The 16754-nt window shown below is 48.3% G+C and overlaps 1 protein-coding gene across 5 annotated transcripts in view; it reads left to right on the forward strand.

Annotated features, from left to right (window-relative positions):
• Ubfd1 (ubiquitin family domain containing 1) overlaps positions 1 to 12707 on the forward strand; it is a 15417-nt gene extending 2710 nt beyond the window's left edge. Inside the window, exons 4-8 of one of the 5 annotated variants that reach the window (XM_076840961.2) lie at positions 2288 to 2353; positions 2497 to 2602; positions 3916 to 3980; positions 6439 to 6521; positions 6716 to 6849. In XM_076840961.2, coding sequence (XP_076697076.2) covers positions 2288 to 2353; positions 2497 to 2602; positions 3916 to 3980; positions 6439 to 6519 — 318 coding nt within the window. In that variant the 3' untranslated portion in view covers positions 6520 to 6521; positions 6716 to 6849. Of the gene's footprint in view, positions 1 to 2287; positions 2354 to 2496; positions 2603 to 3915; positions 3981 to 6438; positions 6523 to 6715; positions 6850 to 8910 lie in introns of those variants that run through there. The other 4 variants (XM_076840960.2, XM_076840959.2, XM_076840963.2 and 1 more) reach the window with 4 other exon arrangements.
• The last annotated feature ends 4047 nt before the right edge of the window (positions 12708 to 16754 follow it).

Here is a 16754-nt window from a genome sequence, read left to right on the forward strand (position 1 = left end):
AAATTTGCAGTTCTCCTTCTTCAGCCTCCTGAGTGGCTAGGATTACAAGCATGTACCACTATGCCAGCTTCAAATTCTTTTTTTGTTTTTAGGAAAAGTGAGATTATTTTACTGTAAAGGGAACAGTTTAGGAAAATCATCGTTCGTGATCTTATTACCCTGTGAATCCCACTTGTTGCTGAATAACTTCCTTGTACAGAAAATAGGTGTTCTCATTTTAATCTGTGTCCTAAGCAGAGGACAGCAACTTGGACTGATACCAGTTTTAGTGACAATAGGTACTAAGATATATGGCCAACATTGGGAAACCAAATTTTGTGTTAGAAATCCATAATCCCTTTTGTGTACTTTCAAGTTTTCAAAGGGGTTCTGAAAACCAGGAGTGCTTTTATAAATATGCAGCAAAACCTGATTAGAGTGTGAATATTCACATTTTGCTCTAGAAATATTAACATACTGGTGACAAGTTGCTCCCCCAGGCCCCATAGAGGATATTATATAATTTAAAAGTATATTTTTCTGAAACTTTTTTTCTTTGCACATGGACACAATGCCTTTATTTTGTTTATTTATTTTTGTGTGGTGCTAAGGTTTGAACCCAGTGCCTCACACATGCTAGGCAAGCGCTCTACCACGGAGCCATAACCCCAGCCCTGAATCTCTTAAAGTCTAAAATATCTGTGTATAGGAAGTTTTGTGTTGGTTTTGCTTTTTGGTGCTGGGGATTAAACCTGGGCCCTGTACATACTCTACCACTGAGCTACACTCCTACCCATCCTTAGGATTTTAGATAAGGGATCATAGACCTATATTACCATCCAAAAGGTGTTTATTTGAAGGTTTTTCACTCTCCAGATAAGGGGTCATAGTATCCTGTAATGTGTTCTCTTTTCCCACCTTCCCTGTCACATGTATGAACAGATCTGAGTGAGCATTCTCACTGGTCACACCCTTAGAGCATAACATGCCTTGTAAATACAGGTTTTAAGTGACTGGTGGTAGCTTAACAGGCTTAGAACTGTTCTCCACAGTGCAGGGAGGATTCTTCAAAAGGTGCTTGTAAGGCATGACTCGTGATTATGCTTCCCACCTGTGCCGCTTTGTTTGAGTGACGCCAGTTATTATGAGGTATGACATGGCCTAATGAGGGATCCAGTCCCTTCAGCTTTTCATGGACACGTTCAGGTATCTGGAGCTGATGTACAGGGTAACTCTTTGCTGACAGTGTGGCATTCATTCCTGCCACAGGTTCTGCATGCCAGTGAGTAAGTGAGCTGGCTCATGGTTCCTGGTGCTTACATTTGACCAAATTTTTACCCTCTGCCCATTCCTTGTCCCCTAGTACCAGCTCTACCAAGCATTGACCTGGAAAGCCACAGGTGGAGAAAAGATGAGACTTGAGAGCTGTAAGGTCCATGGATTCGAACCCCTATGAACTGCCTCACCTCCTCAGCGTCAGGAGGAGTGGGGTTTGAGACTTCTTAGTGTCAAAGTAGTCAGTGTTTCTGCTTGGAAATGTAATTCTTGAAGTTTTCTTTGAGGCTGGGGTTAAGGATGGGGCAGTAGGGAAGACGTCTGCGATGGGCTGGGGGTCCCTTCTCAGCCGTTAGGTTGATTACCAGCATCTTGTAGTTTTCTTTGGGAGTTGAAGATGACAGATATTGCTGACATTTTCTACCTGCCTTTGCAGCTCTTATCAAGGTGTTTAATCCTTTCATTGGTGACTTTTTGCAAAGAAAGGGAGTAGAGCATTTGAATGAGCAATCTGGAAATCCTCTTTGCTCCAGAAGTTCATTGGATATTATAGCTACATTGGGCTGATTAAATAATTAAATTAACTATTCAGTTCTTCAGCCTTGTTTCTGTTTAATTATTGCGGTACCAGGGATTGAACCCAGGGACACTTTACTACTGAATTACACCCCTTTGTAAATTTTGAGACAGGATCTTGCTCAGTCGCCTAGGCTAGCTTTGAACTTGTAATCCTTCTGCTTCAGCCTTCCTGGTAGCTAGGAGCATACACCTGGCAGTTCTCAGTCTTACTAGCCACGTTTTAAGTGCTTAATAGCCTCTTGTTGACTGATGGCCAACACAGGTGTGGAAGATTCCCTCATCTCAGCAACTCCTAGGGACAGCACTGCTCTGCTGTGTCAAGGGATCATGGTCTGCAGTCATTAAAGGCTTTTGCACAAAAAAGACTTTCTTCATCCCAGTTTTGAGACAGAGCAGTGTGACTAAATTGTAAACAGCTGTGTCACATGACAGTCTCTTCTGGCTTGTGTTGTAGCAACACAGGAAGGTGCTGGATAAAGGGAAACCTGAAGACGTCATGCCATCTGTCAAGGGGGCCCAGGTAAGCCCGACTTCTTTGTGACCATCTGGAAAGGAACCAGTCCCCCCTTTGGAGAGTCTTGTAATTGTGTCCTCACGTCCTGTCCCTTCTCTTTTCTCTGTCCTATTGTCCCTGCCCCTCTCACCATGTCATCGTGCCTCCAGGAGCGCCTGCCAACGGTACCCTTGTCCGGCATGTATAACAAGTCTGGAGGAAAAGTGAGACTCACCTTTAAGCTCGAACAAGACCAGCTGTGGATTGGCACTAAAGGTAAGTTGGTTCTCAGCCTCCTCCCAGCCCACGGCTGCCTCTGCCGCCCAGCAGCACTGGTTCCGAGGGCTGCCGCTCCTCGTTGGAACCTCTCGCCTCACTGCTTTGTGTGCTTCTGGCTTTTGAATTTGCTTTTAGATGCTCACATCTTGTTTGGACCCTTTTTGCTCCTGTGCAGTCTGATACCAGAGCCGACCTGTTGAACATTGGCTCCTTGCACAGAGAACCAGAGGTCCAGAACATGTGGCCCAGGGCCAAGTGCTGGTCTCCGTAAAGGGCTTTATGGGCTTACCTAGACACAATTTGCAAAAATCAGGAGATTTCACTTAATCTGATTTTTGAGGGGCTTCTCTTGGGGGAAAAAAAAAATCATAAGATTGGGGCCTGCGTTCCCACGGCACCGAGGAGCTAGGACTGAGTATGGTTTGCAGTGGGCCGTGCTCCTCTCTCCATGTGGCCAGCTTGCTCATTATGTCGCCTGCCTGGTCCCTGTAGGTCAGTAGACCTGTGCTAGGTGAGGTTTTCCTGACTGCTGCCTGAGTCCCCCCCGCCCGGGTGCCCTCCACCCTGCTGGGCGCAGTATCTGGGTCACCCTTGCTGTTTCCTGGGGAGTGTCTCCGACCATGCTCGCTCTCTCTTCCCTTAGTGGTTACAAAGTCTTGGTGGTTACATTCTGCAATGTCTCTGTCCCTTTCTTGGCCACCGTGCGTGTGTGTGTCAGGGCTATTAACACCTCTCAAGTTGTGTTAAGACCAAGTCGGCCACCTCCCTGCTCGGCCGTCATCTTCTGTCCTGTTCACGTGGTGTACTCTTTTTTTGTTTTGTTTTTACTTATTTTTTAGTTGTAGTTGGACACATTACCTTTATTTATTTATTTTTATGTGGCTGAGGATGGAACCCAGGGCCTCCCACATGCTAGGCGAGCACTCTACCGCTGAGCCACCACCCCAGCCCCCCCAGTCATATACTCCTTTTTTGTCACTGGCTCCTACATTCAAAACACCTTTGGCCCCTTAACACCAAGTTCAAATGCCTGAACCCAGTGCTGCGTGTTCTTCCCAGTGAGCCCCAGTGTAGATTTGTTGCCTGCTCTGCGTGCCCTGTTGTCCCTGTGTGTCTCGGCTGACTTCCTCCGCTTCGCTCATGCTGTGCCCTTCCTGTCGTTAATGAACTCTTCAGAGGCCCTGCCGCAGTGCCCCTTCCTAATGAAGCCTCCCTGATAGTTCCCATCCCCTCCAAATGAACTGCTGCCGCTTCTGTTCCTCATGTCCCCAGAGCACTCATTACTCTCTGACTTGTCTGTCCCCCGTTAGATTCCCGGAGGGAACCGAACAATTCACCTGTTTCTGGCCAGCACTGTAGGTATTCAGTGTGCGAGGTAAATGCTAAAGAGAAGTATAGGGGTCCCATTATCTGAGACTAATTGGTTTCAGGGACAGGCCATTTGCTATGACTCCACTAAAATGGGACCAAAGTTTTATAGAAAATAAAACTGGGACAAGGGTGGCGGGGAGTGAGATTTTTATCATCTAAAACATTCTAGAACACAAAAATAAGTTTCTTATTTTCAACTCTGTGCTGGTTCTTAAAATGAGCAGATTGAAATGCCAAAAGTGCTTGAGTTTTCTAACACTTTATGGTAACTTGTTATAGTCTCCATTTCACATGCAGCTCAACTGCATGGTCAGAGCAAGCTTTGCAAATTTGGAGGGGCTCCCTGGTTTCTCCAAGGGTCTTCAAGCCCTTCACTAGACCGCTCTTTCCTGCCCCCCATCCTCCTCATCAGCAGCCAGCTGCCCCGCCTGTGTTGGCTTTGCAGGTGATCTCGCTTGGTTCTCCATCATTGCATTCACTTGCTGGAGCACATAGACCTCCTGCCTCTTGCCAGACTTCTCCCTTGGCTTGTGGGCAGCCCACTTGAAGGCAGTTGCCAAGGTGGATCCAGGAAGAGAGTAATGTGCAGGAGGGTAGGTGCAGCAGGGGTCTGGTGAGGCCTGAGTCTCTCCAAGCTTGCTGGGCCCTCAAGGAAAGTTTTTGTGTCATGAAGTTGTGTAGGAGATGCATAGTAACCACGTGGACAGACTTAACTAAGAGTTGCCTGTCCTTCAGTTGGAGGTTTTCAGTGGCCGCCTTCTTGCTTTGGCTTGAGGGCAGAGCTCTCAAAGCAGCTTGATACATGGGGCTTCTGAGCTATTGAGAGCCTCCTTCCTCACCAGCCCTGGTGCCGTCCAGGCTCGGCCGAGGCTGAGACCTTACTCCCACCCAGACCTTGGGGTCGGTGTGCCTCAGCAGCCCAGGGAGCAGATGCCCTTCCCACTCACCCAGGAGTCCTGTCATTAGTGGCAGTACTTGGAGGAGGACAGCTTGTGCTGGGAGCTGGCTGCTAGCCACTGGCATTGTCTTTCCACCAGCCAGAAGCTGCTATGGACGGCCATCCCTGTCCATCCCTGTCCGTGGGGTGCTTTGCTAAGTAAGCGGCCCTCCCAGGCTTTTGTGCTCTCCTTGCTGCTTGTGTAGGAGGAAGCTGAGCTGATGGCCTCGGGCACAGCAGAGCAGGAAGCACCCGCAGCTTCAGGAGGCCTGAGCCCTGTTTGTGGCACTCTCATCTAGTTTAGTTGCCATCACCCTGGAACGGGGGCCCAGCAGGTCCAATCTTTGAAGGTTTCAAGAGAAGCCAGAAATCCATATTTTTATGTGAAATCTCCAGACATTTCAAGGTGAAAGCTGTTTTAGAAAGTTTCAATCTTCACCACTGGTTTAGAGACTTGGAAAGTCTAAGCCCGAGAGAGCATCTTTGGTTTCCTTGCCCCTGATCCCCATTTTTCAGAGGCAGGGCCCCAGTGTGGTCAGCAACAAGGCCAGAACCCTGTCTGTAAATTGCTAGTCGGGCCGCTTGCCTATTTTCACATTCTACCTTTCCAGATTTTTCTTTCTGCCAAGGCTGCCATGGGTCCTTCTCTCCTTGATTCAGCTTGCTGGGAATGCCCGCCCCTGCCTCACACCCACCCTGCTGCACGGGGCTCCTGCCCAGCAGGCTCATCTCACTCCAGGCTCCCTGTTCATCACCTCTTTCTTGGCTCTGTAGAGCGTCTTCAGCCCGTGTCATCAGTGTTGTTTCAGTCGTCATTCACGCCAGGTCGTAGATATTGGCGAACACCTGATGTGTGCACACTGAGGGGGAAGGCTCGGCAGGGCCTGGTGTGGAAAGTGGCCTTAAAGCCAGAGCACTCCTCCCTCCTGTGAGAGCCCAGGAACACTGTTGCTCCTCTGTCTTTGGCCTCTTAACTCTCCTTATGCCAGGCGCCCAAGAGCTCAGCCGATGCTGGGCTTGGGCAGTGAGTTTCTTGGTATTTATTTAAAAAATCATCAGACTTTGAAAACTATCGCCAGGGAAGATCTATTTCTGCTCTCAGAAACTTTTGTCATCATTCCCAAATCCTGTTCCCCATTTTTTCCTGTGAAATTCCAAGTCTCCTTGCTGGGAGTGGTGGTGTATGCCTGAAATACCCGCCACTCGGGAGGCTGAGGCAGGAAGATGACAAATTCCAGGCCAGCCTGGGCGACTCAGAAAAAACCCATCTAAAAAAATCAAATGGGCTGGTGATAGAGCTTAGTAGGAGTGCACCCCAGAGTTCAGTCCCCAGTTCGGAAGAAAGTTCCCAGCTGCCAAGCAGGGATGTAGGGGCACCTGTTTAAAGATGCTGCCCCGTGGTCCCTCAAGGGCCTGGTGCCATGAGCAGGTTACTGTAGATCCTGTAGCCTTGATGAGGGAGGGACTGCTGCAGCCGAGGAACTGGGGGCCCTTTGAATAACCACTGTCGTCCCTCTCAACCTAGAGCGAACTGAGAAACTGCCCATGGGCTCCATTAAAAATGTGGTCAGTGAACCTATTGAAGGACACGAGGACTACCACATGATGGTAAGTGGCCTGGCCTGACCTGGCCCCCAGCTAGGTGCCTGTTCTGCCTTCTCTAGCAGGGGGTGGATTTCTAACTGAGCTTTGCTATTGAAGAAAAAACATTGTCTTCAAAGGACTGTGTTAAGACTCTTGTGTTTTCTTGTCTACTTAGAACTTGACCCATGACCCTCTTCTCAGTTCTGTTTATTTTGCAGCCACCCCCCTCCCGCCCCCATGCCGCAGCTGGAGGGGCGCGTTTCTCCTGTGCTGTTAGAGACCTCTCCTGTGCCTCCCTCTCATTTGTCATATTTTGTTTTTAGACCAGGAAAATAAATACGAAGAGGAGGAATGGCTTGTGGATTTCATTTTTAATTTTTTCTTGCTTTTAAAAAAGAGAGCACCCCCTGGCCTTGGTGTTGAGGAGTCTAGGTGGTCTCCCTTGTCGTGTCCGATGCAGGCCCAGGCTCTCCATAGGGCGCAGGCTGTGCTTTCCCGGGCAGTGTGTCTGGAGCCACTCCCCAGGTCTGCAGAGCAAGCAGTGTAGACCAGGCTCCCTTTTCCAGCACTATTTGAAGGGGTCCCCCCACACCCCCTTTTTTTTTTGTAACTTTTCAGTGCTGAATATTGAACGCGGCCTAAAGTATGCTAGATCGAGGGGCCACTTTATACAAGAAGTTTAACTGCCTAAACTCCGAAGTTGCTATGAGAGGGGCTTGACCTGAGCTAGCAATGGTGTGAGGGCAGGACCATTTGCCCTCTTCCCTCTGAGGAGGGAGGTTTTTCAGCATCTATGGATAGTGGTGCAACTGTGTCTACTCCGTCCCAAGGAGAAGGAGCAGTTCAGTGGTTTGACCAGCGGTTGGTGTTACGAATTCCATGCAGAGGGATCTGTCAGAGGATCTCCTTGTTAAAGGGAGAAATCGGCTAGAGAGCCAGCCTGTCCCCGTGCCTGCCCTGTATGGTGGTGCTAGTGCAGGGCTGTGGTTGGGACCCTGGGCTGCAAATCCCTGTCCTTCCTGGAAGTGGCCACAACATCACTGGGGCTTCTTTCAGACCCATCCGTGGCCCTTCACCCTGCTCCGCTGCAGTCTACACGACTGCAGACAGGTTTGATTTGCCTTCATTATTTTTCTGTTTTAATGGTGGCATTGTTGTACTTGAAGATTTGTGTGAACATTTTGACTCTGTAGGGTTTGCAGCCCCAGATTTCAGGCAGCCCGATGGTAGGGATTACAGACAAGTGGAGCCCACCACCCTGGACATCTCTTAAGGACGTAGTGTGCATGGTAATGAGTTAGTCCTCAGAAAAGTGCTTGTTTCTCTGTGGAGTCATTGCTGGCAGAAGGTGGTTCTAGTCGCCCCCCTCCTTCTGAACACTGCTAAGTAGTGCTTTTGTGCTGATGGAAGTATTTACTTCCCTCTTGAAGCACATGCCATTTCTCTAGCTAGATAAATGTGTCACAGTTCACAATTAGAGAAATGTGACTGTGCTCTTCCACTTTTGGAGATAAGTTTCTAACAGTACAGGAAAGGAAAGGGACTACCACAAGCCATCCATCCCCCATCACTGAGAACAATTGTAAATCCTTTGTAACTTGGTTTAAATCTTTTCTTCAAATAAAAAATAAATTCTGCCAACAGCAATGATGTCCCCATTGTCTTCCCCTTCCCCCATTCCCATCATCACAATTCCTCGTGTGTCTTTCCATTTACAGTTCTATTATGTATATGTCGACGAACAAGATCGAGTATTTTTTTTTCCAGTTTTCATAAAGGACATCATGGTGTGTGCTGTTCTGCAACTTGTTTTTTTTCGTTCGACATCATATTCTGTCATATGAACTCTAGATGCACGAGGACCAGCTCATACCTCTGTAAAGCACGCCAGTGTTTATATGAATAGCTTACACCACTCGGGATCCTGTATCCCCTTCCTGACTTCCTGACAGATGTGTAGTTGTTGCTAGGGTGTTAACGTTTCCGACACGCTGTTTCAACGTGCCCACCACTCTCCTTGTGCATGTGTATCAGGTTTTCTAGGGCAGCGGTTCTCAAACTGGTCTTCAGCAGTGTTGGATTACCTGGGAGCTTATTGGAAGTTACTCAGGCCTCGCCCCAAACCAAACTCCCAGGGGTGCAGCCTGCGGTCTATTCTCAGGAGCCTTCCAGATGGTTCTGATGCACATGCATGTTTGCAAGCCGCTGCCTTGGGGTTGGCCATGCTGAGCCCCACCCCCCTTTTCTTGACTTGGTTTTTAAACATGTTAGGAGGGTGTCCCCCTGTGCACAGTTGCATTTTGTTTTCTTCCCTTTTGAATGAATCCACTTCCCAGCCCTCTCCCCGTGTGTTGTTCTGCCTGCTTGGTCGCCTGCCTCTGAAGTTGGCTTGGTTTTCCTTTTTCCCTTCCAGGCGTTTCAGTTGGGCCCCACGGAAGCCTCTTACTACTGGGTGTACTGGGTTCCAACTCAATATGTGGATGCAATCAAAGACACTGTGCTGGGCAAATGGCAGTATTTTTGAAAGCACTTTCACCTCTGGCCCAGGAGACTGACCCAAAGTGAAGGACATTGCCGGAGAGGCCTGCAGCAGCCCTGGATTTCAGAGTTCTGGAACTTTGTTCACACACACAAATCTCGATTCAATCTGAGGTGATGTGGTGACTGAAGCCAGAGGTGATGTACTTTCAGCATTAGCTTAATTTTAACTTAAAATCACCGATTCCCTTTCTTGCAGTCAGCTTCATACCATTTTTAAAGTCAGTATGGTGGAAATCAATAAATCTGAATTCCGAACATGTTGTGTGGAATACTCTTAAGTCTGTTTGAGAGTAGATCTGCCAATTATGTTGAGAAGGAAATAATGAAAAGCTTTCTGGGTTTTGTTTTTGTTTTTGTCTTTTTTTTAAAAAATGATTTCAACTGAAATATTTTCATAAATCTTTGGTTGCAAACATTTGGACTGCATTGTGATGAGTTGGGGTATTTTTTTCCTTTTTCCTTGGTATAAAATTGTATGCAAAATGTTGTGGGGGGTTAGTAAGCCTTTTTTTTTCTGTTGATTGATTGAGATTTCTTTCCTTTTTTAATTTTCTCACTTCCCTAGATTTGAGTTTTGGTTTTAAAAACCCAAAGATGTCAGTTCCTCTTTTGGTACCTCATCCACGCTTCCTTTCCTGGGCTCTCTCCCACGTGCTGCTGCTGCTTGGAATGCACATGGGAGACGGGAGCTGCTGGGTCATGGTCAGGGAGCCCTCATCCTTGCTGTGGTGGTGTTGAGCAGCAGAGTATCTCACAAGTGACTCCTGTCTAAACGTCTTGCCCTTCGGGCCCCGACTTGTGGGGCATTCCATTGCCTGTTCAGCGGTCACGGGCAGCCCTCGCTGAGCCGGGCTTTGGGCCCAGCCTGGCCTGGGTGTGACTAGGCTGGGCTCCTCCAAAGCCCCAGTTTGGAGAAGGAGCCAGGTGGAAGATAGTTTGTGCAGCCATATAGCCACAGATCCAGAGACCTTCTTTCTTTGGAAGTTTTCAAGAAATTCTTAAGCAGTCCAATGATTATTTCAATTATGCTTCTCCATTTGGTCCTTCTGCTCATGCATTAAGTTCAAGTGTCCTTTATCCCAGGTTCAGAGATGCTGCCTTTCTCAGTAAGAAGACACCTGACCTAGCGGGTTGGCCAGTGGTGTTTGAACAGTGAAATGGGATAAATTGCTTTCATGATCAGCTCTCCTCTGGTTTCAGCCCTTATGTTCTTCGTACATGTACACTTCTGTCATCTCCTATGGCTTGATTGACTCTGAAATGAGGGACAGTCTCTTGGCGGATGACACCCTCTGTGCTGTTTGCTGTATCTCTGCTGCTGTCTCTGCAATTCTCCTCTCTCTGGTTGCAGGCTCTCATAGTAAGGTCTGGCAAGAAATCTTCCCAACTTCACACTTTGGATTCTAAGCTGTTCCCCCTCATTCTGTGAAATGTATTAGCATGTGTTTGCCTAAGATGACTATTCCTTGTGAGCCAGTTAACGACGATATTCTGCGCCCTTCCCTTCTAAGCTGTAGTTCAGGAATCTCCATAGACAGACTCTTGCTTTTCGTGGTGTAGTCAGTGCCAAGTTATGCATCTGGGCAGGAAAACCTACTCTTCGCTTTTTGGGGGCATAAGGTATGGATGTGAAGTGCAGCGTCCGAGAAACTGCCTGTTTGCCATCGCTTGGAAAAGGAGCAGTAACTGCAGCTCTTGTCCCTGTTGGCTGTCGCTGGGGAAAGGAGTGCACCTTTGCTGCTTGTCCCAGCCTCCTCCTGTGGTTGACCGGGCTGCAGGGGAAGTGATCAGGTAGCAAGCAGAGCGTCCTCTGGGTTTAAGTACTGCCCTTTGTTTGCTGATGTCCCCATCCTTGAGACTTGTCTGACAGTGCCATGTGCCCAGTTTTGGTCTTTTTGTCCCCAGAGTGGCTCTGAGACCCCTCCCACCAGCCCCTCCTCTGCCCCCACCCTCCTCCCTCCCAGCCAGGAGTGTGCCATTGTCCCCCTGCTGCCCCGGGGCCAGACTGCTTCTCACTCAGGCTGGTATCATTTCAAGAGGACCAAAGCCTGCGTGAGCCTTTTTATTTTCAGTAAAATGGTGCTTATTTCCTTACTTCACGATATTATATATAAATAATGACATAAATGACACCTTTTCGTGTGGAGCTGTTGAGTTCCGCTTCACGGAGCTCCCTTAGTCTGTCGTCACAGTCCTGAGCTCTGCAGGAGACCTGGCTGGAAGCCCTCAGGAGAGCAGAGGAGGACAGCACCAAGGCCCTCTGGGTCCCAGCAGTCTTCGCTGTTTTGTCACTCAGTCCCGCGAGCAGTCTCTCTATCCATCGCTTACATCTGCCCAAATCCGTGTGAGCAAAGCCAAGTGCTCCCCCCTTTAGGTAGCAACACAGTGTTTTGTTTTTCCCTCAGGATTATTTCTGTACAGTTCTTTCACTGTCAGGTCTGAGGGGACCAGAACTTTCCCTCCCTGTGGAAGGGGGCATGCAGATGGATAAAGGAAGAGCTGACTCCAGAGAGGGCCTCTGAGGCGTCACCGTAAGCTTGAGATGGAGAGGTCCTGCCTGGGGTCTGTCATCTCGATGCCACCCAGGGGCTTCTCTGCTGTCCAGAATTGGTAAAGCGGTCCTCCTCCAGGTCTCCACTCACGGACATCATGCCTTTCTTTTCCTCCCTGAGGAGACTTGGCAGAATAAGGCAGCCTCGGAGCCCTGCTGAGCCCCCCATCAGACCCTTTCCAGTCAGCCTGGTCAGAGGACTTAGACCGGGAATTGCTGGAGCTCTTTGGTGGGAAGTATTTTAATCCATGATGGGTCTTTTGCAAGTGGCGTTTGCTCTTTTTAAATGAAGTTTAACTGAGGATGCACTTTCTTATAATCTTGTGGACATGGTCAGGGCCAGGCGAGGCCCTCGGTAGGCTCCTTAGTTGCTGCTTTACCTTATGAGGGCCAAAGAGGTCGACTCTGCTACCTTGCCACGTCTCAGAAAGGTTGCCATATTTCACCCAGAAGGGACGCCTTTTCCTCCTCCTCTTTAACCATGTGCCTGGAGGAGCCATGCCGGGCTCTTGCCCTTGGCCCACCCTTTCTTTGCCAGGGGCCGAGAAGGAGAGGGGTTAGACCCGGAGTCCCAAGGGCAGGCTTTCTTCCACCCATCTGCTGAGGGACCCTCTCTCGCTCCTTGCCTCTGTTCATGCCTGTTCTCTTGGAAGAAGATGGTCCCTGTGTCTTAAGGTTGCGGTGAAGTCGTCTGCAGTTAGGGTCAGCACCTGTTTCCTTCTTCCCCGGACCGGCAGCCTTTCTGAAGTCACAGGTGGTCCGGAGCCCGTGATGTGCAGAACACCTGGTTGGTTTGCCTGCTGGCCGAGTGCTAGAGTGCTTTCTAAATGTCTGAGAACCTTTCTCTTCTTTGTTAAAGAGCTCTGCAGAGTTATTGGACAATATGTGTAAGTACCATGTTTCCTTGTGGCGTACGCTCTGTTCTGGTTTGTTTTGAAATCAAATGCCTGTTTGGGAGGAGATGAACGTATTTAGTCTATTAGATTTGCGCTGCTGGATTTTTTTTTTTTTTTTAAAGTGTAACCTTGACTAGCTGTCTTATTGTTTATCCTGTAAGATTAGTCTATCAATTAAAGTTTGATAATTAATTGCGTCTCTCTTTCCTTCCGATTCTTCCTGCGTCTAATCCTTACTGGGGACTGACCAATACTACTTGGAGCTGGGCCCGAGGCCATCTTATGCCAGCTGTGGTCTTATTTGGCTTTAACTAGATCCAAATTTATTCTCTGCTGAAACAGTTGAGAATAAAGAGATTCTAGTTTTATTTACTCTAGTGGTCCAAGTGACCAGCTTGCGGGTCAGCCACCCTCTGCTAAGGTGGCTACCTTTGTCTGCTCTGACCTCCGCGTGGCAAAGGTGCCCCCTGCCCTTACCCTCCTGACTGGGTGCCTGTGCAACCTCACCAGCCACTTAGCCTTCGAGGACACGTTCAGTTAAACACTTGAGAACAGAGCTTTAACTCTGGCCACGTGCTACCAAGACCAGGAAGAGGGAGGGGGAGGATATTATCACCCAAAAAATGGGACAAGAACAGAATCCTTGGTCTAAGGAGTGAGAACTGGTCTTTCAGAACTGGTTTGGACCCTCTACCACCCCCAGACAGTAGATACTGTCTCTTCTTCCCCATGATCTAAGTGTTCTGGAAGATTTGGTCTCATTTCCCTGTTCTGGCAAGGGGAGCGTCTATTCTTTTTCCGTTTTCGTCTTACCTCCTAATCCTGATGGAACACTGCTGGATTCCTATGGCTCTGGCCGTGATCTGGAGAGGACAAGGTGGGTTGTCCACCTGCTGCACATTGGCTGGTACCCACTTAGAGAGAATCTTGTGTCTCTGCAGAGGGTACTTCTGGGTTTTATACCAATTCCAAACAATTATTTCAGGCACCTTAAGACTAACAGGATGATTGATTCTTCTCCATTGGAGAATGAGAGCAACTCCAGTGTGAATATTTTTACTATACTGTTGGGAAATGTCTGGAATTTTCTCAGCTTTGGGTAATTTAACAGAATCCTTCCTACACCAGGGACCCAGCTACCAGGCAGGTATCGGGGCAGGAAACGATGCTTTTCCTCCTCTTGCTCGAGAGCTCTGGCAAAACAGATGTGCAGTGGGAATGAGGTACTCTCTCCCCCAGCCTCCACCCACACACTTGGCTGCTGGCAGCTGGAACTCTGTCTCTCTGGAACTCTGTCTCTCTCTTTCCTAGTTGGAAAGCTGGTACAGTATGGTTAGCATCCCTACACCATTCACATAGGTTTGCCAGTTATTAAAATATTAGCCACATCTGCTTTCTGGTCTAGACATACCAATTTGTTTTGCTGAAGCACTTGACAGGTGTGCTGACGTTGTGACACTACCAAGTGTGTCAGCACACATCTCCTAAGAAGGGTGTTTTAAACCTAAGAAGATCACCTAAGAAAATTCCTATCAATTCAGTGATACCATCTCAGGCCAGCATAGCTTTCAGAAGAATTTCAGTTAATGATCCAGTTTAAAATCTCTATCTAGTCTTGTATTGTTTAATTACCATTTTAACTTTTCTACTGTTACTAGTCCTGGCTTTTTTCTCTCACCTTGAAGTAATTCCCTTCTCTGTGTGTGTGTCGCCCCACCCGCTGCACGGGGGCTAGAACCCGGGGGCCTCATGCATGCTAAGCAGGTGCTCTACCCACAACCCTAAGCCATGTCCCCAAGCCCTCCACCTGCATAGTTTGTCTTTTCATTTGCTGCTTCTCTCCATCTTGTCCTGAGTCTGCTTCTGTGTGGGTTTCTCATGGCTAGGGAGCTGTGGTCCTGGAGGAGGCTTGTCATGGAACCAGATCCCCAGAGGGCAAAGTGATCATTGTGGCTCTGAGGCCATATCCTGTTCTAAGACTGGGGTCCATAACTGAGGAGTCTCATGGTTCTTGGTGACAGTGGACACAACTTAGGCACAGGGATGTGGCTCCTGTAACTCCAGAGTGTCCAACCTAGCCCAGTGCCGGTGCTGACATCACATTGCCAGGCACCTGCCACATACCTCTGGGCTCTGCTTCGTTCTTGGTTGACTTTGAGCCTGCAGACTAGCGACCAAGAGGAAAGAGAATTTCCCCACCGTGAGAGTTCAAGTAAAAGTCCCAGACAAGGCTTTTAAGGGCTCGTTACTCCTGCTTTCCACAGACAGACTCTGTGACCGGCTGCATCCACGGCATGCGCTGGTCTGCGTCCACCCATCGTGAGCCTCAGGGATTTCGGGCAGATATTCCAAAGCTCAGAATATAGCACTTTGACAGGCCACCTAGCAGGGTGTTGACCTCTTGCCATGTGCCAGGTAAATGCCACTTGGAAAGAACCTCCTCGGGCTCCAGCCCTGGGGTGAAGATTGGGAATCAGAGGAGGTTCCTTTGGGTGCTCTAAACGCGCTCCATCCAGTCCTGTGGTCTCAGCTCCTCCACTGATGGGCCAGGTGCTCCACTCATCATGATGTGCATGATACTGTTGCTCTTCTTCACATCCCTCCTGTTACCCCACTTTTGCTATTAGCAGTGTCTTGGGCTCAGAGAAGTAGAGGCTTAGCCACATGAGCATGGCTACTTTGAGGCTACATTTCAGAACCCCCAGTTTGCCTGGTACTACTGTAAGTCTGCCCTTACTCCCCTGAATGTGGAGAACTTAAAGCGGTTTGAATTTTCCTTTCTTAAAACTGAACCTTGGCATTTATGTATTGCTTTCGTTAACTTTATTAATAAAGTAAATATTAAACTTGCTTAATTTGCTCATTGATTTGCTATTTTAAAAACTAAAATCGTCATACGTGCACTGATGTCAGGGGATAGGTCCGTCTCTCAGTTCCCAGCTTCTCAACCCATCACCTTAGGCTTCAGCACCTGAGCGTCCATTCCCTCTTAAATCTCTTATTGGTTGAGAGGGCAGGGTCCTTGACAGAAACCTGGCAGAGGAGGGAGGCGCCTTGCCGGCACCCAGACTCCAAGCCTCATTCCCCAGCCTGAGCTTCTCCTTGAGCCCTTGTCATTAGGTCGCCTGCTCGGGTATTTCACAAGCACCCCAAATGTACCATGTCCCAAGCTGAAATCCCCTCCCTCTTTAGATCTGATTTTCTCCTCATCCCTCTTTATTTATTTTTTTGATATTGGGGATTGAACCTAGGGGCATGTTAACCACTGGGTTACATGTTACCACCCCAGTCTCTTTTTTGACAGAGTCTCAAACTTGGGATCCTCCTGCCCCCGCTTTCTAAGCTACTGGGGCTATAGGAGTGCACCACAGTAGCACGCCCTCCGCCCTCATCTGGTTTACACAGCAACTCCCCAGTACTGAGTAGCTCAAGCCACAAACTTCCACTGATTCATTTCCTTCTTCATCTGGTCAACTTATGCCATTTTATTCCCAGAATTCTCTAGTCCATCTCTTTACCCCCACCTCCAAATCATTTTTCTCATGGGCACTTTGAGTAACCACCAGGATCATCCCCTTCAGTCCACCCTTGGTATAGCTGCCAGCGGCTGATCTCAGGTACATCTGGATGTCTCCCCTGCTGGCCTCCCCTCCCCTTGTGGCACTCACTGCCAACAGGTTCCTCCAGCAGGTTTTCCTGTGTGGCCTAACCCTGGCTACTTCTTTAACCATAGGTAACCCACCCAACCTGGTCCCCGCTGGCCCCGGCCAGACTGAACAGGCCAGGCCCCGCCTGCTGGTTTTGCCTGCACTGTTGCTTCTGTCTTCACAGTCCTAGAAATTCCCCTAGGCCTCCACTCCGCTTAAAACCTTCCCCATGTGCCAGTTCCCCAGCTTCTGGTGGACTAATGCCAGATTTCACACTCTTCACTTTTATTTTTCATTTATTATACAATATAGCCACATCTACATTATATCTCTTGGTGATGATAATTATTTTGATGTTTTATAGAAATTGGATCATGCTATTTTTGCTTAAAATATCAGTCTTTCCATTTCCTATAAAATTATTTCTGCTCATCCAATCCCATATTGTTGGATCAAATTATAAGTCATCAGCATACTCCTTATTACAGGTACATAAAATTTTCTCCAGTTTGAGAAATTTTAGACAGGTGAAAGCATAGTCCAGTGAGCTCACATGTACACATCAATTAGTCACAAATTCACAGTTTGCTTTTTTTTTTTTTTTCTTTTTCCTGAATCACTT

Source organism: Callospermophilus lateralis, chromosome 19 (assembly GCF_048772815.1).
Source record: "Callospermophilus lateralis isolate mCalLat2 chromosome 19, mCalLat2.hap1, whole genome shotgun sequence".
Taxonomy (NCBI): domain Eukaryota; kingdom Metazoa; phylum Chordata; class Mammalia; order Rodentia; family Sciuridae; genus Callospermophilus; species Callospermophilus lateralis.